Source organism: Apus apus, chromosome 5 (genome assembly GCF_020740795.1).
Source record: "Apus apus isolate bApuApu2 chromosome 5, bApuApu2.pri.cur, whole genome shotgun sequence".
Classification (NCBI taxonomy): domain Eukaryota; kingdom Metazoa; phylum Chordata; class Aves; order Apodiformes; family Apodidae; genus Apus; species Apus apus.
In genome coordinates, this window is record NC_067286.1 from 17,826,009 (window position 1) to 17,850,993 (window position 24,985).

At 41.8% G+C, this 24,985-nt stretch overlaps 1 protein-coding gene across 1 annotated transcript in view; it reads left to right on the forward strand.

Annotated features, from left to right (window-relative positions):
• MUC6 (mucin 6, oligomeric mucus/gel-forming) overlaps positions 1–24,985 on the forward strand; it is a 50,726-nt gene that overhangs the window by 23,980 nt on the left and 1,761 nt on the right. The window contains exons 18-36 of the mRNA XM_051621066.1: positions 35–87; positions 193–302; positions 1,066–1,217; positions 1,930–2,071; positions 2,550–2,660; positions 4,037–4,222; positions 4,680–4,919; positions 5,806–5,962; positions 6,707–6,850; positions 7,328–7,390; positions 11,609–11,657; positions 13,127–13,290; positions 15,284–15,331; positions 15,727–15,969; positions 17,183–17,623; positions 18,159–18,590; positions 19,126–19,557; positions 21,014–21,613; positions 24,784–24,886. Of these exons, the coding sequence (XP_051477026.1) occupies positions 35–87; positions 193–302; positions 1,066–1,217; positions 1,930–2,071; positions 2,550–2,660; positions 4,037–4,222; positions 4,680–4,919; positions 5,806–5,962; positions 6,707–6,850; positions 7,328–7,390; positions 11,609–11,657; positions 13,127–13,290; positions 15,284–15,331; positions 15,727–15,969; positions 17,183–17,623; positions 18,159–18,590; positions 19,126–19,557; positions 21,014–21,613; positions 24,784–24,886 (3,870 nt within the window). The remainder of the gene's footprint in view (positions 1–34; positions 88–192; positions 303–1,065; positions 1,218–1,929; positions 2,072–2,549; positions 2,661–4,036; positions 4,223–4,679; positions 4,920–5,805; positions 5,963–6,706; positions 6,851–7,327; positions 7,391–11,608; positions 11,658–13,126; positions 13,291–15,283; positions 15,332–15,726; positions 15,970–17,182; positions 17,624–18,158; positions 18,591–19,125; positions 19,558–21,013; positions 21,614–24,783; positions 24,887–24,985) is intronic.

Here is a 24,985-nt window from a genome sequence, read left to right on the forward strand (position 1 = left end):
AAAATTCCCTTAATTCTTTTTTTTTTTCCCCTAGCTACTGTGTTAATGGGAGGCTAAGTTGCACGGGCAAACCTCAGAATCCTGCAGGTATGTGTCTGATATGATTTACTTAGAAACATTTTTTCTCCCCCCATGTTGTAAAATTTCTACTTCTCAATCTCCTCAATGTTTGTTTTTCTTCCTTTTTCCTAGAAAGCTGTAAAGCTCCTAAGAAGTATATATCATGTTCTGTAAGGTTAGAAAACAAGTATGGAGCTGCATGTGCCCCCACCTGTCAGATGCTGGCTACTGGAATAGAATGTGTGAGTTTCACAGCTCTGCGATATTTATCCTCTTGAGAAGGGAAGAATGTTCTAGTTGTTACTTAGAACTTGACTATGTTTCTTCTAGTGAAATAAAAGAAGATATTTCTTCAATATGATTCAGTTAAACATCAAAGTTCTTTCCACAGATTGTGGACACAAATTACATATATTCAATACATGAGTAAAGAATTAAATCTCATTAATTGATTAATTAATTTCTATTAAATGAATGAAACCAAAATCCATTACAGATTCTTAACTACATGGCTATTACATCTGGCTCATGTACTCCATAGCTGGAAACTGGTAGAATATGTGGTTTATGTTTCCTGTTCTATTCTTTCCAAACTATCTGCTGCTGATAGTCACAGAATGCAGGAGACCTAGGCTATGTGAACTTCTGGTCTATCCTGATAGGACTTTCTTACACCTTCACATTAAGGAAGCAGACTAATTGGAAGAACTGTAATAAGCTTCCTTCATATAAAGAAACTTCTGTGGTACTCTGTCTGAAAGATTGGTAGCAAAGAAATATACATTTTTCAGAGTCTTAAAGTATGTTTAATACCTCACACAAGCAGTACATCTTACAACTTTAATGAAACTGGTTCAACTGACTAGTATATTAGTACAAGAAAAATCACAAAACTGAAAGCAAGAAATAGAACTTAGCACAGGCTGATTCTTGACACCATCCACATACAAGAGGAAAAGCATCTCCATTTTTTTTTCGTTTTTGCAATGTGTTGATCTCTACCAGATACCCACTAAATGCGAATCAGGCTGTGTCTGTGGTGATGGGCTATACGAAAATCTTGATGGTGTGTGTGTTCCAGCTGAGGAGTGTCCATGTGAATATGGTGGTCTTGCTTATGGAAAAGGTGAACAGATCCAAACTGAATGTGAGATCTGGTAAGAATCACTCAGTTTTCCATTGCAGAACCTCTGTTTCACTAAACTTGACAACTACAGAACAAAAGCACTTAGTTGACAGGAGAGTAGGAAAGCTGAATGGAAGGAATACAGTGATATAGCACAGAGTTGGTAAAGAGAAGCTCGGCATATGACATATATCTATAGATAAAAGAGTCATGGTACTGGCTTCAAGGATAATTTCTGCCATATACATATCCAGCAATAAGGGCATCCAGTAGGGCCTGTAATTGTAATTTACGCAAGGTCAAGGATTAACACTTAAATAAAGATGAGGGCAGAATCTTCCTTCTTTTCTGTAGATAAAGCAACCTCCATAAAAGATTGTTTCCATCCCTTTAGCAGCATTCTCAAAGTAATTTATTTCCTTTCCAGTTACGAATTAAAATTAAAAAAGACCACCACCCCCAACACACACAGAACAGTGACATCTGTTCTCATTGAAAGCAAAAATAAACAAGTTTTGTATTTTTTTTCATTTAAAAAAACCAAACCCCACACCAAAATTTACTTTATTTTCTAGGAAGTTCATAACTTTTAGTTATATTTCTTTTATTAATTTTAACTAGGTCACATTGTACACAAGTCAGTTCAATGGACATCTGATCTATAAAGGTGCATGAATGAAAAAGCAGTATGTTAAGGTGGTATTTCTTTGAAACCTAAGTATGGTTTCTCTTCTCACTCCTAGCACTTGCACAAAAGGCAAATGGAAATGTGTTCAGAAATCAAAGTGTTCCTCAACATGTAATCTCTATGGAGAAGGCCACATCACCACTTTTGATGGACAACGTTTTGTGTTTGATGGCAACTGTGAATACATATTAGCTATGGTAATCTGCCTCTTTGCTGCTTATTTTGGCAGTATTTAGCATCAAGAAATAGCATTATTTAAATGGCTAGTGAAAATATTCTAGGCAGTATCTAAAACCAATAGCGTGCACTGAATCTTTATGAACACTTAATGTGTTTCTATATATTTTCCTTATTTCAATACTTAAGATTAAAATAATTTACTTCTCAAAACACAGGGATTTTTATGCAAATACAACCAATTTTAGATTTAATAACATGTTTAAATAGACACTGATATGTATATATTCTGTAGCAATCAACTATATATTTCAGGAAGTTATGTTGGTTTGACTACCAGGTCATCACCTCCCAAAACAGGTAGAATTTGAGTCATTACATGCTTAAATTTTATTTTTCTATGCTTCTATCTTTTAAGTTTGAAGGTTCCAGTTACAGAGTGTACTGGGGTTTTGTGCTTTTTGTAATTTGTGTTGTTTTTTCTGGGGTTTTTTTTAGGATGGCTGCAGTGTTAGTAGACCTGTTTCCTTTTTCAAAATTGTTACTGAGAATGTCATCTGTGGGAAATCAGGGGTTACATGCTCCAGATCCATCAGCATTTACCTTGGGGTAAGATTTTCATTCTGCTCTTGTCCAGCTCAGTAACTATTGTAAGCCCCTGTGTGCTTCCTTTTTGGGAGCTTTATTTGTGTCTTTGCAGTGATGTCTTGTAGTGAAATTATATGCCAAATCTACAACTTCAGTTTTAGTAGGAATTGCCATCAGATGTTTGGGGTTTTTTTTCAATTCTCATGTCAATGTTTCAGTCCCAAAACTTCTTGCTTGTGTAGAAGCTGTAGAATTTTGAACTTTATTGAATCAGCAGTGAATTGCTTGGCCAAGGGATATTTTATTTCCCCCCTGCCGTCCCCCACCAAACTCAGAAAAATAATAGTACAAAATTCAGGAAGTCTCATCATGAATGAGGAGCAAAATCTCTCCAAATTTCTCTAAGTACAGGTAATATCTGCAATTCAAAATACATCCATATGTTATCCAAGGTAAGTCCCTGAAACTACAGCAATGAGCAGCTGTCCTCCTTCCTACTGCTGTGTGACAGCTTCTAGAATTAGATAAGTGTTATTGTTCTTGGTTCTATGGGACAATAATGCCCAGTGGTTTCAGTATGGACAGATTCTATCGCAAGGATCAGCACTCATCTGCCACATTACTGACTAAATGCTGGCAGTTTCAGCTAGTCAGTGGTGTGGTGAAAAAGTTTGTTTGCCTGGGATCCAGTTTCATAAGTGCATGCTCCAGACAAACGTTTCTGTTGGTTATCTAGACATAGAAACACAGCAGTATGAGAGGAGTAAAGTTGTAAGAGTACACATGAGAGTGGGAGATGGTAATAGAGTTCAAGACTGGAATTATTTTCCCTGTAACTTTTGAATTATTCTTAGGAATATATTAAAACATACTTCTTCTACTATGCTGGCTGAATGTAGATATATTATTTCCACAAAATGAAGTTGGACTGCTAGCACACCTAACAGTGAAGATGGAATAATGACAGATATTTTTGTTTATTGTAAAGTTTTACATATGCATAAGAAAATAATTCTGAGGGGGTAAAAAAGCCTTGTAAAATAAAATCATGGAACTTAATCCCACTGTCTATGTCGCTGATCAAGATATTAAACAGTACTGGTCCCAGTACAGACCCCTGAGGAAACCACTCATTAGTGATCTCCATCTGGACTTTGAGCTCTTGACCACTGCTCTTTGGCTACAGTAGTCCTTTCTACTGTTTTTAAAAACGAGTGCAATGCTTCCCTTTTTCCAGTCTTTGGGGACTTCAGCTAACTGCCATGACTTTTCAAAAATAAGTGGAAATGTCATGACAGTCCACAGTAGCACAGCATCTGATCTTCAGCAGTGTGGCACAGAATAAGGAAAATACAGAAACTTGGTAAGTTATGATATCCAGATCAATTTTCTTCCAGAATTTGACATTTATATTGCGAGATGAAACCTTCAGTATTTCTGGAGAAAATCCTGGCGTACAATATAAGGTGAAAAATAATGCCCTTCACCTGATGTTTGACATTATTATCCCAGGAAAATACAACATGACCCTCATCTGGAATAAGCATATGAATTTTTTCATCAAGATCTCCAGAGAATCACAGGTATTATGAAATAACTTCCTCAGTAAACTGTCCTTCAATTCTGATTGAACTGCACATTTGATGACAGTTGTCTTGACTCTACAATGGCAAAGGTTTTTCAGAGATGCTACTAGCAATTCACTCACGTCATTATCTCCAAAACAACATAGATTTTCACTAGAGGCTGATTTTTAAGTGATCATCCTACTACACTTGGGATTTTTTTTAGATAATGCTTGTATTTTATACAACTGCATACTTGAATTTGATCTCTAACAATGAAAGTTTACAATTTTATACATTCATCCGCTGATGAACAGAATCTCGTGTGGAAGACACTAGAATGCATGAGAGAGTATTTGTAGATCACATTCACTACTAAAAACCAGGAAATTGTCAAAAGGGAAGAAACTTATCAAAAGGGAAGGCGAGTATCTGCAACTGACTGAACTGACATTGCTGCTTTGATTTAATCTAGGAAACTATATGCGGTTTGTGTGGGAACTATAATGGCAATATGAAGGATGACTTTGAAACTCGAAGCAAGTATGTGGCCTCAAATGAATTAGAGTTTGTAAATTCTTGGAGAGAGAATCCTCTCTGTGGGGATGTCTACTTTGTAGTGGACCCCTGCAGCAAGAACCCTTATCGTAAAGCATGGGCAGAAAAGACATGTTCCATCATCAACAGCCAAGTATTTTCTGCCTGTCACAATAAGGTAAGAGTTGATTTGGTCTCCTTTTTATTTATAGGCATAACCTGTATTCTTCCAAAATGCTCACACTCCAACGCCTGATCTTCATTTCCCAAAAAACATTTTAATAAAATATTTATTAAATGTTTTATGGCTTTCATTTATGTTAATCGTCATCCTTTCTTGTTTGTACTTCACCAGCCCTTTTGTAAGAACAAAAGGTAAGTATGGCATTGACTACTTAGTTAAAATTATCAGAGTGAAAAAAAGAATTAAGACATAAGTATCAGAAGTTAAGCAGTCCATTGATGATGCCTGGTATCAGAAGTTAAGCAGTCCATTGATGATAACTGATACCGATCAATTCACTGCTTACTCTTTTGAAACCATTTAGCCTTTACTAGAAAATCAAACTTAGAAAAGCCTGAAAACCCTTGTTCTCACCAGTTATTGACTGGCATTACTTAAGAATATTGCAAGGTTTATCAGAACCAGGCCTTCTGAAGGAAAATCTCTGCATTCAGTAGGTGAAAACAAGGGACCAGTGTGGATAATGCTGCAGAGCTCATGCGTATCTATGGAAGGCTGACAAACTTGTGCCTGAATGGATGTATGGATTTGGGGGATTTTTTTAGCTGACTAAACAGAATATATTCAGGACTAGTATGAATTTAGAAATACTTATCTGGCAAAACAGAATCAGTTTGTATTGTTGATGAGGAGACACCTCCGTTCTTCCTATAAAGAATCCTATGAAGTGGTACTGTAATTGCTTTGATAAGTGTTCAGAGGAAATACTTTTCACTCTCATGTAATGGAACATGTATTGTTTAATCCAGGGAAAAACACCTTCTTAGCAAATAGGCACAAAAGAATCCTAGGAAATGTGTTACTTTATTTTCCAATGCAGGTGAACCGTATGCCCTATTATGAAGCCTGTGTTCGAGACTCTTGTGGTTGTGACATTGGAGGGGACTGTGAATGCATGTGTGATGCCATTGCAGTGTATGCCCTGGCATGCTTAGATAAAGGTATCTGCATTGACTGGAGGACCCCTGAGTTCTGCCGTAAGTTTCTTTAAGCTCTCTCTAAACAGGTATTATTGTTACTGTGAGTATATCAATATGACAACATATGTAATGGCTTAATAAGCCTCACCTAAGTTGCATTTTCTCTCAGGGCAAACAGTTTACTTCAGTCACCCAGATTCTGAACTCCGTAGTTTTCATTTGTGCTAAATTAACCAAAATATTATTTCTCTTTTCACCATGGAGTAATGAGAGAGAAAATACTGTGATCACAGAAGGCAGACTATTTCTTCTGCTGCTACAGGATAGTGAGCTGTCAGTTTGTCAGCAGAGGGAGCACAAAATCGTAAAAAAGTAGGTTTTATTTTAGCAATGATGAAATAGTCTTTTGTGTGGATGTCAAGAAAAGAAAGACAGTTGTGTTGGCTTCAACACTCTAAAACAGGAAAAAGATATCAAGGTCTTTCAGAACACCACATATGGAGGAAAGAAAGAGGATAAGTGTGTTATAAATCAACAGTAATGTCATCTTTGGTGGTTTCTTTTCAGCCTTTTGCTATGTTATACATTAATAATTGTGAAAATGCCTGTATAGTGCATTTGCAAAAAAGAAACTAACCTCACTGGAGCATAAATGGCAATTTACATCAGAAGCTAACAACTTCAGTGACAAAATTTTTTATTCAAACTGTTTATTAATTCTGTCCTCCGTTTAGTAGTTTGAAAATAACATGCCATTAATTTGAAAAATTCTGATTGCTCTCTTGCTTCTACCTTTTTTAGCTGTCTATTGTGAGTATTATAATTCTCACAAAAAAACAGGAAGTGGTGATGTTTATTCATATGGCTACAACAATGAGAACTGCATCTGGCATTACAGGCCTTGTAATTGTCCAAATCAAAACTACAAATACGTCAACATTGAAGGTAATAGCCTATACTAGTGTAAACCAGGAAACAGCAACAGTAATTATTTTCAATTGTTTTTTTTTTTCTTATCAGTCATACCACAGTTAAATAACAGTATTCTAATTGATGCTATCTTTGAAGCAGTTTTGCTGATCTTGACCTTACTACAGCTGTTCCAAATACATTAAAAAAATTCAGCACCTGTACTGCATCTAGTTTTATCTTGAGCTCAGCCTATCCTGAAGAGAAATTCTGACTTGCACTAAATCAAAAGAATACGCTGTACTTAGGTAAGAAAGTGTGGAGAGAGCAGTTAATATTTTTATTAGACAAATTTATATGTCATGAGGATGACACTAGAAATGCCTACCATGTATAGGTGATGTTGCAATCAATACAATTTTTAATAACAGAAGTGAAAGACCTTAGACTATAAACACTATAAATTAAATGCTGTTCTCTGAGAAATATAAGACAAACTTCTACTTTCTCCAGGCTGTTATAACTGCTCTTATAATGAATACTTCGACTATGAGAAGGAAAGATGTATGCCATGTGGTAAGCAGCAACCTATATACTCATTCTATTTCTCTAAAGTGACTGGAAAATTATACTAAAACATTTGTGTATTCTCAAAGAAAGTATTTTTTCCTAGTAGTTCTCAATTACTAATGAGTGCTCACCCAAACATAACTTTCATTTTAAATAACCATATTATTGTACTGCTAGTATGCAAAAACTTCCATTTCATAGAATCATGGAACGGTTTGAGTTGGGAGGGACCTTATAAATAATCGAGATCCAACCGCCCGGCACTGGCAGGGACACCTCTTACTAGATCAGGTTCCACAGATCCCCATCCAAAGTGGCATTGAATACTTCCAGGGATGGGGCTTCCACAGCTTCCCTGGGCAACCTGTTCCAGTGTCTCACCAGCTTCATAATGAAGCATCTCCTCCTAATGTCTAAGCTAAATCTCCCTCTTCCAGTTTTGATCCTCCTTGTCCTTTCACTACACACCCTGGTAAAAAGTCCCTCCCCAGCTTTCCTGTGGCCCCTTCAGGTACTGGAAAGTACTCTAAGGTCTCCCTGGAACCTTTTCGTCTCCAGGCTGAACAACCCCAACTCTCAGCCTGTCTTCATAGGAGAGGTGCTCCAGCCCTCTGATCACCTTCATGGCCCTCCTCTGGACTTGGTCCAGGAGCTCCATATCCTTATCCATATCCTGGGTGCTGTTGGTGGACCCAGAACTGGACACAGTATTCCAGGTGGGGTTTCATGAGAATGAAGTACATGGGGCAGGCCCTTGACCTGCTGGGCACACTTCTTCTGATGCAGCCCAGGACTCAGTTGGCTTTCTGGGCTGCAAGCACACATTTTCGGCCCATGTTATGCTTCTCATCCACCATCAGCCCCAAGTCCTTCTCCTCAGGGCTGTTCTGAATCCATTCTCCACTCAGTCTATATTTGTGCATGGGATTTCCCCAAGCCAGGTGCAGAACCTTGCACTTGGCCTTGTAGAACTTCATGAAGATGGCAGGAGCCCACCTCTCAATCCTGTCAAGGTCTCTCTGGATGGCATCCCTTTCCTCCAGCACATCAACCTCACCACACAGTTTGGTGTCATCAGCAAACTTGCTGAGGTTGCTCTCGATACCACTCTCCATGTCACTGACAAAGACATTAAATAGCACTGGTCTGAGTACTGACCTTTGGGGAACAGCACTGGTCACTGTTCTATATCTGGACATCGAGCCATTGATCTTTGAGTGCGACTATCCAGCCAACTACTTACCCATTAAGTCGTCCATCCATCAAATCCATATCATTCCAGTTTAGATACCAGGATGTCATGCAGAACAGTGTCAAAAGCTTTGCACAGGTCCAGGTAGATAACCTTGTTTGCTCTTTGTCCACTGATGCTGCTACTCCATCATAAAAGGCCACCAGATTAGTCAGGCAGGATTTGCCCCTGCTGAAGCCATGTTGGCTGTCACCAACCACCCCTTAGTTTTCCATGTGTCTTAGCAGAGCCTTCAGGAGGACCTGCTCCATGATCTTGCACAGAAGTGAGACTGACTGGCCTCTAGTTCCCTATGTCTTCCTTTTTCCCCTTTTTAAAAATGGGAGTTGTTTCCCCTTTTCCCGTCAGTGGAAACTTAGCCAGACTGCCAATTCTTTTCAAATATGACGGACAATGGCTTCGCAACTTCAACAGCCAGTTCCTTTAGGGGCCATGGATTAATCCCATCAGGTCACGTGGACTTATATACTTCCATATCCTTCAGATGGTCACAAACCTGCTCTTCGCCTACAGTGGGGAGATCTTCCTTTTCACAGTTCATGCCTTTGCCTTCTCTAACTTGGATGTTGTGATCAGAGCCTTTGCTGGTGGAGACTGAGGCAAAATAGTCATTGAGTACCTCAGCCTTCTCTATGGCCTGCATGACCAGGTCTCCAGTTTCCTTCTGAAGTGGGTCCACATTTTCCTTTGTCTTCCTCTTATTGCTGACATACCCATAGAACTTTTCTTGTTGCCCTTAGCATCCCAAGCCAAGTTCAATTCTCTCCATGCTTTGGCCTTCCTTACCTGCTTCATTGCTTCTTTGTCCACTTGTCTGTATTACCCCCCTGATTTTGCTTTCTGTAAACCTTGCTTTTACATTTAACTGTGTCCAGGAGCTCCTTGCTCATCCATACAGGCCTTCTGGCTCTCCTGCCTGCCTTCTTCTTCACTGGGACACATAGCTCCTGGGCATGGAGAAGGTGATCCTTGAATATGGACCAGCATACATGGGCTCCCCTCCAGGGCTTTGCCCCACAGTACCCTGCCAAGCAGATCCTTGAAGAGACTAAAATCTGCTCTCTTGGGATCAAGGGTAGTGAGCTTGCTTTGCTCCTTCCTCGCTGCCCTAAGGACCCTTAATTCAACCATGTCATGGTCACTGCAGCTTAGTCTCCCATTAAATTTCACATCATCAACATAATTTCACATCATTTAAAGGAGGAAGTTGTCACCAATGCACTCCAGGAACTTCCTGGATTGCTGCTGCTTTGCTGTGTTGTCCCTCCAGCAGGTATAAGGGTGGTTGAAATCCTCCATGAGAACTGGGGTTTGTGAGAGTGAAATTGCTCCTGTCTGTCTATACAGAGCCTCATCCTCTTAATCATTCTGGTTGGGTGGCCTGTAGCAGACCTACATTATGATATCTCCTGCCCCTGTCTTCCCTTTAACCCTGTCCCATAAGGTCTCAATCAACTTCTCTTCCATCCCCAGGTAGAGCTCCAGGGACTCCAGCTGGTCATTGATGCACAGGGAGACACCCCCTCCTCTTCTGCTCTGCCTGTTCTTCCTAAACAGCTGGTACCCAATCATCCCCACACTCCAGTCACAGGAGTCATCCCACCACATCTCAGTGATACCAACAATGTCATAGCCCTGCAGGCATGCTCACATCTGCAGTTCCTCTTGTTTATTCCCATGCTCTGTGCATTCACAAAGAGGCATCTAAGATGGGCCCCCTTCAAAGCAGTCATGCTGGCATGGATTACATTTTGCAGTTCAGATGCTTTCCTGTTGTCTTGCAATCCTCCTGCAGGCCCTGGGCATCTGTTACTGGCTCTGTCCTCAAGGTGATGGGTATGGGATGAGTTGAGGGTTCCCTCCCCCAGCATCACCAGTTTAAAGCCCTCCTAACTAAATTGGCCAGCCTCTGGCCAAAGACTCTCTCCCTTTCTCAGATAAGTGAAGCCCATCAGCCCCAAGAGACCAGGTTTTTCAGAGTCCTGTGGTCTATGGAACTGAAGCCCTGTAACTGAAGCACCACTCGTGTAACCTTTTGTTGACTTTTCCATTTAGGTCTGTCTTTTCCAGGCCTTTCCATTTGACTGGAAGGACTGATGAAAACACTACCTGTGCTTGAGCCCTTCACCACCTCTCTCAGTGCTCTGTAGTCTTTCCTGATAGTCTTCAGGTTACTCCTGTTTTGTAAATAAGGGAATTAGAAGGACTAATTAAAAGAAGGATTAGGGTAGGGAATGCTATAGTGAAGCTGGATGATCCTGGTTGATTTTAATTAGCAACATGGAAAGTTATGCACATTGTAGCTGTGAATACTTTTCAAAATGTGAGTCTTCCTGAAAGTATATTGGTGTTCTGATGTGCATGAGGGGCTGCCTCAGCAGATCTGTGCTTCTTGGGTATATGCATCACCTTTCATTAAAAAAGATAACATATACAAGAGAATCATACCTAGCTAATGGACTCGACTTAGCAAATATCTTTTTAGATATATATATATTTTTAATTACTTTAAGTTCAAGTTCATTACCATATGTTTTACTTCTTTGAAAACCTATCTTTATTTAACAATGTTTTGGATAGACTAACTGCATAGTTTGTATTTTAATGCCAATGTAAATAATTAAAGTACAATTTTTCTCATATTAAAGAATTCTATCTTATGTAATTAGGATCTCAGTTAGAGATCTCTATTCACTTTTCCATTATCCCTGGAAAGTGAGGTGCTCTTAAGCATAAAAATCAAAAGAAAGTTACCAAAAACCTACTTGTGTTCATTATTAATCTGAGATGTATTTATTCCATAGTCTTTGTTTAACTCCTTTGATGTGAAGTTTACTACTGAAATCTGTAATATTAAGCCTTTTCAGGAATATCTCACTGATTAACACAATCCTCTTAATTCAATCTGAAATTTGCTTTATTTGGAATATTTTAATATGCTTTCATTCACAAACATAACCTTTACTCAACAGGAGATGAAAGCGCTAGTACCACACCTGAAGCATCTCCACCTTCAACAGGTTAGTTTATGTAGTTGACAAACCAGTACTTACATGCTGATATGTGTCCTGGTTTGTGTTTACGAGGTAAGTAATACCTCACATACGTTTTTTGCATCATATAGTATTGTTACCAGTTTCACATCCCTTAGAAGTAACTTGGTATCATAATTACCACCAAAAAAAATCAGATAAATATCTGTTAGACATCTAAAGAAAAAACAAACAAACAAACAAAAAACCCCAACACAACAAAACTGAGAGAACAGCGTAACCTGAGTATACTCAGGCACTTCCAAATAACAATATGAAGTATCTTTGTTAGTAAATAAGGACTTCTGTCTTGTTTCTGGTGAACAATGGAATCAGGGGTCTGTAGTGGGACCAGTACTGTTTAATATATTCATCAGTGACATAAACAGTGGGATTAAGTGCACCCTCAGCAAGTTCATGGATGACATCAAGCTGAGTGGTGCAGCTGAGCCACTTGAAGAACAGCATGCCATTCAGAGGAACCTGGACAAACTCAAGAACTGGGCACAGGTGAACCTCATGGGGTTCAGCAAGGCCAAGCACAAGGTTCTGCACCTGGGTTGGGACAACCCCCAGTATCAATTCAGGCTGGGGGATGAAGAGATTGAGAACAGCCTTGTGGAGAAGGAGCTGGGGGTACTAGTGGATGAAAAACCGAACGTGAGCCATCCATGCGTGCTTGAAGCCCACAAAAACAACTGTATCCTGGGCTGCATCAAAGAAGCATGAGCCAGCAGGTAGAAGGAGGTAATTTTGTCCTTCTACTCCACTCTGGTGAGACCCCACCTGTAGTACTGCATCCAGCTCTGCAGTCCTCAGTGCTCCATGAACTAGTTGAAGATATCCCTGTTCATTGCAGGGAGTTGGACTAGATGACCTTTAAAGGTCCCTACCAATACAAACTATTTTATGATGTACAAAATCCCACAAAATTTCATCACAGTTCATAGTGGTGTCTGGCCATATAACACTTTGACCATTTCAGAAGGCCTTCAAGGAAATGTATGACTGAGTCTACCAAAGCCCTACAGCCTGATCCAGGAAAGGAATCTATATTGCACCCATCTTTGTTAGAAATTTCGCTTATTTCCCTGAAGACTAATGGTATTGGGAAAAAGTTACACAGTTGACTGTCTGAACAATAAAATGTAATTCCATCTCTGCTGGTATGCATAAGTATTTATGCCAAATTTGCTTTAAAGTGATTAAGAATTATGTGTAATACTTTTGCATGAACTCCTGTTTAATCTATTCACTCACAAAATAGCAAAGGATTAGACAGATAACTTCTCTCAAATGTTTAGGCTAATAGGTAATGTTTTCTAACAGTAGTTACTACTAATAGTTGTTAATATAGTGTTTTCACTTCAAAATAATTTTCAGTTTACATAGGTGTATTATAAATACATTGCCATGTGCTATTTTTTATCCTTTGATTTTTAAATTTTTCTTCTTATTCACAACAGTGCAGCCTAAAGTAACAAGAAGCTCTATCACAAGTACTCTACCAAAAGTACCTAGTATTTCTTCTTCTGCAGCTATTATATCTCCTCAGACTACAAATCCAACAATAGCCTCAAAAATCACAGCATCACCTCATGTCACAATGAAGTCAACAACTGGTAGGTTTTTAGTGTTACTGTCTAAAATAAATCATGCTGAACCTACTCTACACACAGTTGAGATGGTTGCTCCACTAGGAAAGCATTGCAAGCTCTCTCAACATCCAAGCATAAGACTCCAAAGCATGAAGCAGGCTTCCAGAAGGGAGTTTTGTAAACCAGAAATGCTCAGACATGCAGATTGACATTATGTAGAAAAAGAAAGGATATAGTCAGTTAAAAATACAACCAAACCACTTGTGTGAATCAGCTGAGAAACACATCAGAAGTTTTTTTTAAGCAGTGAGTCAGCTCAGCTCCAGTTGGATTTATTATCTCAGCCTCTTTTCCACTGATTATGCAGTCATATCCAAGGAGCACCCAACCTATTAGCTAATAATATAAGCAGGCTCCAAAGCATAATCACACAAGCTTTGTGCAGCAGCTTTGTCTAGGATTCTGGAGTCCTGCTCTCAGGAGGATGACTCCTCTAATATAAATTACTTTCTGATTCTATTGTGGAGAGGCATAATAACATGTAGCTTCCCACCAACATGCACTTCAACTAATAGACTAGACTAAGGTTATCAGAGAAAGAAGAGTTAAAAAGAGGTCCCACAGGAGCCAAAGCACAACTTCAAAGGCTGCCATTGTGACAAATTTGTGCACTGGGACAAGGAAAGTCGTATAGTATTATATTATTTAGTTGAAAAGCTGAAACTAGCTGATTTGGAGCATAAGAATAGCCAATGAAATTGTCATTTTGGGAAAGCCCTTACAGACTTCAGCCAATAAGTGACAAAAAAGCTAACTTCTCTAGAAAAATTATATCAAAAATAATATAATACAGGAAAAAAATACAGAAAATGAGAACAAAGAAATATATTTGACAATAGAAAACAAGTAAGAGTAGAGAAAGATTTGGCAAGCTTATAATAACATTAATACAAACATTTGTGAAAAAGGTATCTCCAGGATATGGGTAGCTACTTCATAATTAATCTATTTTAATTTATTCAATGAATTGATTAGTCACATTATATTATTTACCTTTACTCCAAAAGAACATATGACATCAATTTTTACCACACCAAACATGACTACAACCATTACTACCCCTTCCATAACTATCTCTACAAGAAGAACTGTTACTACCAAACCAACGCATACACCTGTTACCTCAACTCCTGCTTCAATAGAGATGGAATAAGGTTCACCACACCACCCTTCAAGACCACTATCAAAAAGGAAATTACAACCACCTCAATACCTACTCAAACCACCATATCTCAGATCTCAACTTTCAGCAAGCCTAAACAAACAACAGTAGGTAAATACCACTTTTTGATATCTGCCAGGTGAAGCCATCACTCACAAGACACATGTCAATGTATTCCTTATTAAAACCCCAAACATTCTTACTACTTTCCTTAACATTGCAAATAGATAAGAAAGGACATGAATAACTGAAGAACTGTGATAAAAATGGAAATTTATGCATCTTGCTAATGGAGAAAGTACATGACATCCAAATATCATCTTAAACCTAACATTTCTATTCAAGGCCATACCCTACACTTTCTTCAAATTTAGGCAAAATCTCTATGCTTTGAAGCATGTTTTTGAAAATTCACAGATGTGTTCCCCATAGTAATAGTAACAGATTCTCCTGAAAAGAAATGTTAAAAAAAGGAAATCATCCTTTGGGATGTCAGCTACTCCATATGCCAAAAAGGACAATCTCTGAGTCTGTACGGCCATGGGAATTACTAGGTTAGCAACTGACACCAGAGGCTGAGACAGTGTGCAGGGTGAAGTCTATTGTAGTGGGAGGGCAGGTGCATACTCTCTTCCAGTACATGTATCTCCCACAAAGTACTTTTGGGTTGCACATATCTTTGTCTTCTTGTGCCAGTACTTACAGCTTCCACTGAGGAAGTATCACAACCCACTTTAACTAGGAACTTTACCAGCTCCCAACTGTTACTAATATCCATTCTTCCTTACTTTACAGAGAGTGAGGGAACCCAAGAAACCCCTCTGTCCCACCAACTCCCAGTAGGTGAGTAAGAGGAAGCTGAAAGATATCCTTGGCCTTAGACTCTACTTCACTGACCCCAGCTTTCCTAGGTAATGTTCTTGCCCAGTCTTGAATGCCTTGGAGGGGAGATGTACACATCCAGAGAGGCTCTTCTTGCCTCAGGAGCTCCAGGAAGAGGAAAGGGGTGCTGAATTGTCAGAGTGCACCCTTCAGGTTCAGTTCTTGCCCCATTTTTTTTTTTTATGGGTAGGCATTGGTCCATTTGTCCATCTTGCCCACTTCAACTCAGTAGGGTCAGGTCCTGCTTTTCTTACCCCCATCTCCATCCTGGTGATTCTGCCTGGGAATTGCCCACTTCCTTTGCCTTCCCCTCTTGCCCTACCATCCTAAATCAACCTGTGCTTTTCTCTATGTAGTTGTCACCCACAGAAAACCAACAAAGTCACACCTAGTGCAGCATTTAATCACACAGAAGACCACTCCTGCCACATCCACCAGCAGCACCTCTGTCCCGAGAGAGACCAGCCCTGCCAGCAGCCCAGAAGTCCCGCTGACAAAGATATCTCCAAGCCCCAGCTCTTTACCTACCACCTCAGCCTCATCTGCTTCTTCCTCCTTCTCAACTGTGTCCTTGACATGGTTGAGACCATCACATCCTGGTAAGGCTCCCTCTGGCCCTTCCTGCTGCTCAGCCTGCTCCTTCCAGCTCCTATCATTCTCTTCTAAGCAGCATGTCCCACAGAAGATACAGTTTTGGTATTTTTTCTCAACTCCCACTGGTCTTGCCATGGGACTCCTGGGACCCAGGCAGGTCCTGAGACTGGGCTGCACATGACCCTGACTGCATCCTCCTCCCATGTCACTTCAGGGGTTTGGCTCTGGAACACAAGCCTTTATCAGGATACAGACATGCAAGTTCCTGCCCTGTAACTAGCAGTCAGAAACAAGCTAGAACACTCTCTCTCCCCTTACAGCAGTGCCCTGAGAATACACAGTGGGGGTAACAGAAGTCAGTGAAACTGGAAACTTGTTCCCAGCTTACACCTCAGGACAGTTTTGGGTGAGAAGCAGAACATAAGGAATACTCTCCATCCAGTGGATGCCCAAGCCCTGCAGCACCCATGACAAGTGATGGCCAACATATGCCATCTCTTTGGCCTGTGCTGACCCTGCATGCAAAAGAGCCACCACTGGAGGGTGGGCAAGAAGGTGTACACTCAACTCCAGGATAAAGTACTCCCACTTACACCCATCAGAATCTGCATGCCTGGGTTGTCTTGCCTACTTTGAGGAGATGCCACAATATGCTTTGCCTAGAATACTTGCCAAGACTCAACCATTCTTTTATCTCATCCCTTTCTTTGTAGCAAGAGAGCCAACCAGAGCTAAGACTCCATTTAGTAAAATAGTAACCAGTGGGTGCTCTGGTAAGGAGAGAGCTAAGAGTCATGCATGGTTAATGACTGTCCCTTCAGTAGCCTCAGATCGCCTTTGGATCCTATCCAGCACAGGCTGCAGCAGGCAAACTATATACTATCTGTCAACCAATAGAAACACATACAAAAGTAGAGATACCACTTCCCCTCTCAAGAGCTACAGAAGGAAGAAGACAGGCATAAATTCCTAAAGGAAATCCTTCAGAGCCATCACAAGCCTGCAATTCTCTGAAGAAGGAGGATGGGATAAGACATGTTTGGGGTCATGGACCCTCCCATTGATCTTTGGAAAAAAACACCACAGAATATGTAGAAACCAGTCCTGACTTCCTTGACTGTACACTACAACTATCGTTCTATGCCAGAAATATGCACATCACCCACCTTCTTATCTTACATGGTCACCCTCAACCAATATGTGCTTTACTCCCAACAGCCTACACCCGCAAAATGACAACTGTGCCACACATTGTCCCACCTCTTACCACACAGAAGACCACCACTACCACCATCACCAGCAGCACCTCCAAGACCTCCGTTTCCAGAGAGGCCAGCTCTGCTAGCAGCACCCAAGTCCCCCTGGCAACAACATCTCCAAGTTCCAGCTCTACGCCTGCTCTCAGCACCCTGCTCAGCACCCCTCTGCCACCTGCCACCACCTCCAGAGTCTTCTCCACATTGGCCCCAACCACCAGCCTCAAGCCCACCCCTACAACCCCAAGGCCCAAGCTGTCTTCCTTCATGTCCAGTGCTCCAACAGAGTTGCCTGCAGCCGAGTCCTCCACACTCTCCACTGCCAAAACCAGCCCACTGCCTTCGCCTGCTTCTTCTCTCTCTTCAACTGCGTCCTCAACATGGCTGAGCTCCTCACTTCCAAGTAAGGCTCCCTCCTACCCTTCCCAACACCCTGCCTGCTCTTCCCAGCTTTCTCCCTTCCTTTTTAGCAGTGCACTCCACTTAGGCTGTTCTTCTCATAGCTCCTTGATCCCACTTTCTTGGCATCAGTATGTTGCTGGGGCCTGTGTTTGGTATGGCCCTTGGGAACAGGGTTCTCCCATGGAGCCTGGCATGCTGGACTGGGAGGGGGCACATGCTACACTGTGCCTGTTCCTTCAAGGGAAACACCCAGATCTTGAGGGGTCATCTTCCAGGGAGAGAAAGGCAGAGGGTATTCACTTATGCCTTAGAGGGAATCCTTCAGGTGGTCTTCTTGTCCCCCCTTTTTTGAGGAAGATACCAGATGGGAAGATGAGGCCAGGAGCCAGACACCACTCATCCTTCCCACCAAGCAAGACTCTGTGCAGCACAGTGCTGCCTCTCCTGCATGTGTCCCCTCCTCCAGGATGTTTCCCACCTCTTTTGCCTTCCCAGCTTGTCTCCATCCTCACCAACATGTGCTTTCCTCCCAACAGCCTACACCCACAAAATGACAACTGTGCCACACATTGTGCCGCCTCTTACCACACAGAAGACCACTGCTACCAGCAGCACCTCCAAGACCTCCGTTTCCAGAGAGGCCAGCTCTGCTAGCAGCACCCAAGTCCCCCTGGCAACAACATCTCCAAGTTCCAGCTCTACGCCTGCTCTCAGCACCCTGCTCAGCACCCCTCTGCCACCTGCCACCACCTCCAGAGTCTTCTCCACATTGGCCCCAACCACCAGCCTCAAGCCCACCCCTACAACCCCAAGGCCCAAGCTGTCTTCCTTCATGTCCAGTGCTCCAACAGAGTTGCCTGCAGCCGAGTCCTCCACACTCTCCACTGCCAAAACCAGCCCATTGCCTTCATCTGCTTCTGCTCCTTCCTCAACTGTGTCTTCAACATGGCTGAGCTCCTCACTTCCAAGTAAGGCTCCCTCCTACCTTTCCCAACACCCTGCCTGCTCTTCCCAGCTTTCACCCTTCCTTTTTAGCAGCGCACTCCACTTAGGCTGTTCTTCTCATAGCTCCTTGATCCCACTTTCTTGGCATCAGTATGTTGCTGGGGCCTGTGTTTGGTATGGCCCTTGGGAACAGGGTTCTCCCATGGAGCCTGGCATGCTGGACTGGGAGGGGGCACATGCTACACTGTGCCTGTTCCTTCAAGGGAAACACCCAGATCTTGAGGGGTCATCTTCCAGGGAGAGAAAGGCAGAGGGTATTCACTTATGCCTTAGAGGGAATCCTTCAGGTGGTCTTCTTGTCCCCCCTTTTTTGAGGAAGATACCAGATGGGAAGATGAGGCCAGGAGCCAGACACCACTCATCCTTCCCACCAAGCAAGACTCTGTGCAGCACAGTGCTGCCTCTCCTGCATGTGTCCCCTCCTTCAGGATGTTTCCCACCTCTTTTGCCTTCCCAGCTTGTCTCCATCCTCACCAACATGTGCTTTCCTCCCAACAGCCTACACCCACAAAATGACAACTGTGCCACACATTGTGCCGCCTCTTACCACACAGAAGACCACTGCTACCAGCAGCACCTCCAAGACCTCCGTTTCCAGAGAGGCCAGCTCTGCTAGCAGCACCCAAGTCCCCCTGGCAACAACATCTCCAAGTTCCAGCTCTACGCCTGCTCTCAGCACCCTGCTCAGCACCCCTCTGCCACCTGCCACCACCTCCAGAGTCTTCTCCACATTGGCCCCAACCACCAGCCTCAAGTCCACCCCTACAACCCCAAGGCCCAAGCTGTCTTCCTTCATGTCCAGTGCTCCAACAGAGTTGCTGGCAGCCGAGTCCTCCACACTCTCCACTGCCAAAACCAGCCCACTGCCTTCGTCTGCTTCTGCTCCCTCCTCAACTGTGTCTTCAACATGGCTGAGCTCCTCAGTCCCGAGTAAGACTCCCTCCTACCCTTCCCAACACCCTGCCTGCTCTTCCCAGCTTTCTCCCTTCCTTTCTTCATTTCTCCATCCTTTCATTCCTTCCATGAACAATTCACTGCTTGCACGTTTTTTCATCTTGGACATCCCTTTCTGCTCTCTTTGTCGAGCCTGGGACGTGGTTCATTCCTGGCCTGTGTACTGCCCTTGGCTGCCATGTACCTCATTTCTGTTCCTAATCAGTTGCCTGGTGCTGTGCTTTACATGTGTCCAAGCAAGTTTTGATCGCACACAAATGCTTTATATCTGTTACTGAGGAGTGCCAGCACAGCATCCAGGCTTTCTCCCTCCTCCTGCCTGGTAGCTGGCACGGTTGGGCAAGAGGTTGACTGAGGATACAGTCAGGATAACTGACCCAAAATGAGTGACCAAGGAGAGACTCCATATTACAGGCCACCTGATCAAGGAGAACCTACTTATGAAACATTCTTATTCCAACTCCAGAAGGCATCCAGCTCACAGGCTCTTATCCTGCTGGGGGATTTCAACCACCTCGACATCTGCTGGGAAAGTAACACGGCAAGCTGTAGGAAATCCAGAAGACTACTGGAGTGCCTTGAGGTCAAATTCTTAAGACAGGAAATAGATGGCCCTACCCAAGGGGATGTGATGCTGGACCTGATGGTCACCAATGCATGCGAGCTCATCAGGGATGTCAAGATTCTAGTTAAAATGGTCCCTGTGCACTGCAGGGGGTTCTGAACTAGAAGACCCTTGAAGGTCCCTTACAACCCCATACATTCTATGATTCTATGACAAGATCCCTTCTCAGTCTCCTCTCCTCTGGCCTGAACAGAGCCAGGTCTCTCAGCCTTTTCTCCTAAGAGAGAGGCTCTAGTCCCCTACTCATCCTCATAGCACTCTGCTGGACTCTTTCCAGGAGCTGTCTTTTTTGTACTGGGGAGTCCAGAACTGGCCACAGTACTACAGCTGTGGCCTCACTAGGGCAGAGTAGAGGGAGAGAAGTAGCCATTTCTCAGAGACTGGTTGGGCATTGGCCACCTGTGAGAAGATGCCTTTGTAACTCATGGGTGGTTTTTGCTTTGTTTTTCCTTTAGTATCTTCACTTCTGGAACCAGTCTGTATCTGGATGTTTGGTTTTTTTCTTTTGCACTTCTTATTCTTTTCCTATTCCTGCTGAGGGGCAGCGAGTGGCTATGTTGGCTCTTAGCATCCAGGCAGGGTCAACCCACTGTGAACTGGCATACACACTGGTCCCAGCTGAATTTAAGAAGGATGGGGACACTCAGGGAAGGAGCCAGAGAACCACTCCTCCCTCTTGCCCAGCAAGACTCAGCGAGATACAGGGCTGCTTTTCTCGCCTGAGGCCCTAGTGCAGGGCTTGTTTTCACCTCCTTTACCTTGTTCTCTTGTCCTGCTATCCTCAGTTGATTTGTGCTTTCCTTCCAGCAGCCTACACCCACAAAATGACAACTGTGCCACACATTGTGCCGCCTCTTACCATACAGAAGACCACTGCCATGTTCTCTGCCAGCAGCACCTCCAAGATGTCTGTCTCCAGAGAGGTCAGCTCTGCTAGCAGCACCCAGGTCCCTCTGACAAGGATGTTTCCAAGTCCCAGCTCTACACCTGCCCCCAGCACCCTGCTCAGCACCCAGCTGCCACCTACTGCCACTTCTACGTTCTCTTCTGCTTTGGCCGCAACCATCAGCCCGATGCCTACACCAGTGGCCCTCACTACTTCAACATTTAGCACTGCTGAGAGTACCACATATTTTTCCTCTGAAAATACATTTACTCCACATGGCAAAACATCTTCATTAGTAGCTCCTGCAAGTATTTCTATTAAGTCCACTCCGGTTTTGATCCCTACTGTTTTATCTACAACTACTTTTGCTCCCAGTGTTACTACTACTGCTTCTACAAAGTCAGCTGAAAGGACTGCTTTGCAAACAACATTAGCCACGACCCACACTACATCACCTCCTTCTTTCACCTCTGTAGTTTCAACATCCTTGTCTTCTGTTGTACCATTAACAGTACCACAAGGTAAAGTATACCCATATCACTTCTGGTACCATGGGGGTTTTTTTACCACATTTTTCTTTAATGAATGTATGAATACATATATTACTTTTTTTTTTTTTTTTGCTATGATACCATTTGTATGTTTTGGCTCCATCTTTTGTGTGTCATTTCTGCAGTAGCTGTCTGAAACCTTTGATTTCGTAACAACAGGTTCCCTGCTATATACTAATGCAAACATGAAAAAGTTCAAGTTAAGGAGTCTGACAGGTTGCGTATCAGAAGAGTCACAGAATCACTGGGTTTTTAATCCTAAAATCTTAGTTAAACACTGTAGGAGAAATAGCCTGTAAAAGCTATCTCTTGACTTACCCTGCAGTCCTCCTGATAGCTTTTATATGCTCTTTCTGCATACTTGAGCATTTGTTGGTATTTCTTCTGTGGGATAGTGTTTTCCCAGATTTGAAGGTACAGTGATGTTCTTGGGCTGCTGAGCGTATTTAAAACCAAGTATGTTTTGGCTGAGGGAATACCACATTCTACAATTTCTGCAGAACTTTATGTAAAGAGAAGCACACAAAGCAACATCCTCACTACTGGTTTTAAACTGATCTGTCCTATTTTAGGATCTACAGTACAGGAGTCAGGAACACTGGTGCAGATGAACAAGAACCATAGAATGGTTTGGGCTGGAAGGGACCTTAAAGGTCATCTAGTTCCAACTGCCTGCCATGGGCAGGAACCCCTTCCACTAGACCAGGTTGCTCAAAGCCCCATCCAACCTGGCCTTGAACATTTCCAGGGAGGGGGAATCCACAACGTCTGGGGCAACCTGTTCAAGAGTCTCACCACCCTCATAGTGAAGAAACAGTAAGGCAGGCAGTTTTTATTCAACACTTCCTAGGATACCGATTAACTGTTCTACAAATAAAGCAGAATGACATGGGAACTCAATGTTAAAGCTGTGAATGAAAGGCAGATTCCTCGTGTGGTTCTTGTTGGTATGTTCATTTGTTTTAACCACTGTTTGAGGACCCAGAAAAGAGTTAGCATTTCACTTTCAGCTATTTTGCACTTTTGCATTTTTTCTTTGGGAGAGTTCAACATACAAGAGAAACTATCTGGAAAGTATACTTTAGCCATATCATAATGCATTTTTCCTTGTTGCCTTTTCCACTATCATATGCTACTGTCTAATTTTCTTGGTGTTTTCCTAAATTCCTAAAGAAAGTACAACCTCACCACCAGTAAGTTAGAACCTTCACTTGCCTTATCATTTTCAAGAATTAGGAGGGATGTGCAGCATCCTAATAGGCCTGCCCTTTTCTATCCTGCTTAATAATGATATTGTAAGTATTTGCATTTTATCTTTGAAACGTGTTCAAATGTTTTCCACAGAACTATATGCTATTTCCTTAGTTGTTGTGAATCATCACACAAAGTCCTCCATTCTGTCCTTACAATCAGACCAACTGAACCAGAAACTTAGCTTTAACAGCAAAAAGAACAAGCAAAGCAGTACACCACAGGTAACTCATCACCTACTGTGCTTACTCCAGAAGACTGATTTACACAAAGGGTCACAAATAGTCATCTAAGGAAAATGTATTTGTGGCTAATTAATACTCTCAAACAGTGATATAAGAAACAATATATGAGTGGGAATAGTCACCTGTAGCAGAACCTTTCATCCTAAGTGTTTTCACTGTCAATCTTGTCAGAAGAGTGGAGTTTGTACAGGTCAGTCAGCTCCTTCACAAGGCATGGCAGAATTAATTACTTGCAGAACAAGCAACTGAATACAGTATCTGTCCTTCCTCCCACTGTTAAACAGTAATGCAGGACCAAAGAGGCTGGTTTCAGGATTTATTTAACAGAAAGGACTCAAATTGACTGACTGCATGAGCATCAGGAAATTATAGTGTGACCCAAGGAGATGGGATTCTTTCTACTGCCCCACTCCCTTTCACTGTTTTTCAAGCATCCTCATAATTTTAACCTCACAGAATGGAACTATCATAAGCAGGATTTTTTCCCAGTATACTAATGGCTTTGGTGCCTGCTTTAAGTTTTATTCACTTTTTTTTTTTTTCCCCTAAGGGAAGTGCTACAGAACAGTATCTTCCCAACTATACCATTACTAGGTTTAGTCCTTGCAGTTAACAGGAAGTATCTCCCAGTATTTATTTCATGAGTTCACAAAGTTGCAAACAAGTTCTTCTCCTTTATCTGCACATTTTTCAGCCCTTAACTGAGCAATTCTGCTACTTTTCAGTCTTGCAGAATATTAACAACACCTTTCAGTCCAGAAAGAAAACTTAAATATGGGCCTGGCTTTGAGCTCTTAATTTATGATGCACAGGTATAATACCTAAGTCTACTGTCCAGTTATTAGTTGCCTTATTTTCAAATAACTTCTCAAATTCCTACTACAGGATTAACTGAGCCTTCCACACAACAATGTTCAGGTTTCCTTCATAACCCTTCAAGCAGGGAACCTGAATGTGCTCAGAAGAGCACTGTACAAGAGGTACATAAGTCTGTGCAGTATTCAACATCTTTGTTCTTCTTTATATAAACTTCAAATACAGTCTTTAAACTTGCTGGAAAACCTGAATTTTCAATCATTTTTCGCTTCATAAAGTGCTTAGTGTCTTGCTTCAAGTCAGAAAAACATGCAAGATCAATATATATAATAATTACCTGCTATGTAGAATTATACATTCTATCTACTAAGGAAAGACAGACATCGGTCAGTTTAAGTTGTGAACTTCTGGCTACCTATAAATAAATCCTCAAAATGAGTAAATCATTTTTCAAATAAGTAAAATCTATTATGAAGTCTCTGAACCAGAAATAACTCCATCAGAATTAGCCAGCTGGTTACTCTATTTGCATCTTTGTGTTCTCATCAGTGGTTTTTTCCTGCTGGACTGAATTCACAGTACATTCTTAACAAGACTTTTTTTGCTCATTTGCAATTCCAGCAAGTTGCATTAAACTAGTTGTCCTCCAGGGTAACTCTCATGCATCTTCATTGCCTGGTTTAAAACTTTATGCTGCTGTGTTACTCACATTTGACTTGCTTCATGTAATAGGAAAGGCTTTGCATTAAACCAACTGGGGAGGCTTCTCATCACTTAAGAAACCAAGACAAATTTCTGCTATAAATTTTTTCTTTTTACATTTGACAGAGCATTGTAGAGAACTCACATATGAAGAAAAAATAACTTACAAAGGCTGTTCTACAAATGTCACTTTAAGCAGATGTGAAGGATCATGTCCATCTTCATCAAAGTAAGATAGCCAAGAAACTGTATTAATATGAAAGTTTTTTCTTATTTGTGATCTGTAACTAGCAGTGTTTGTTAACTACCACTCTATAAATTCAGGGAA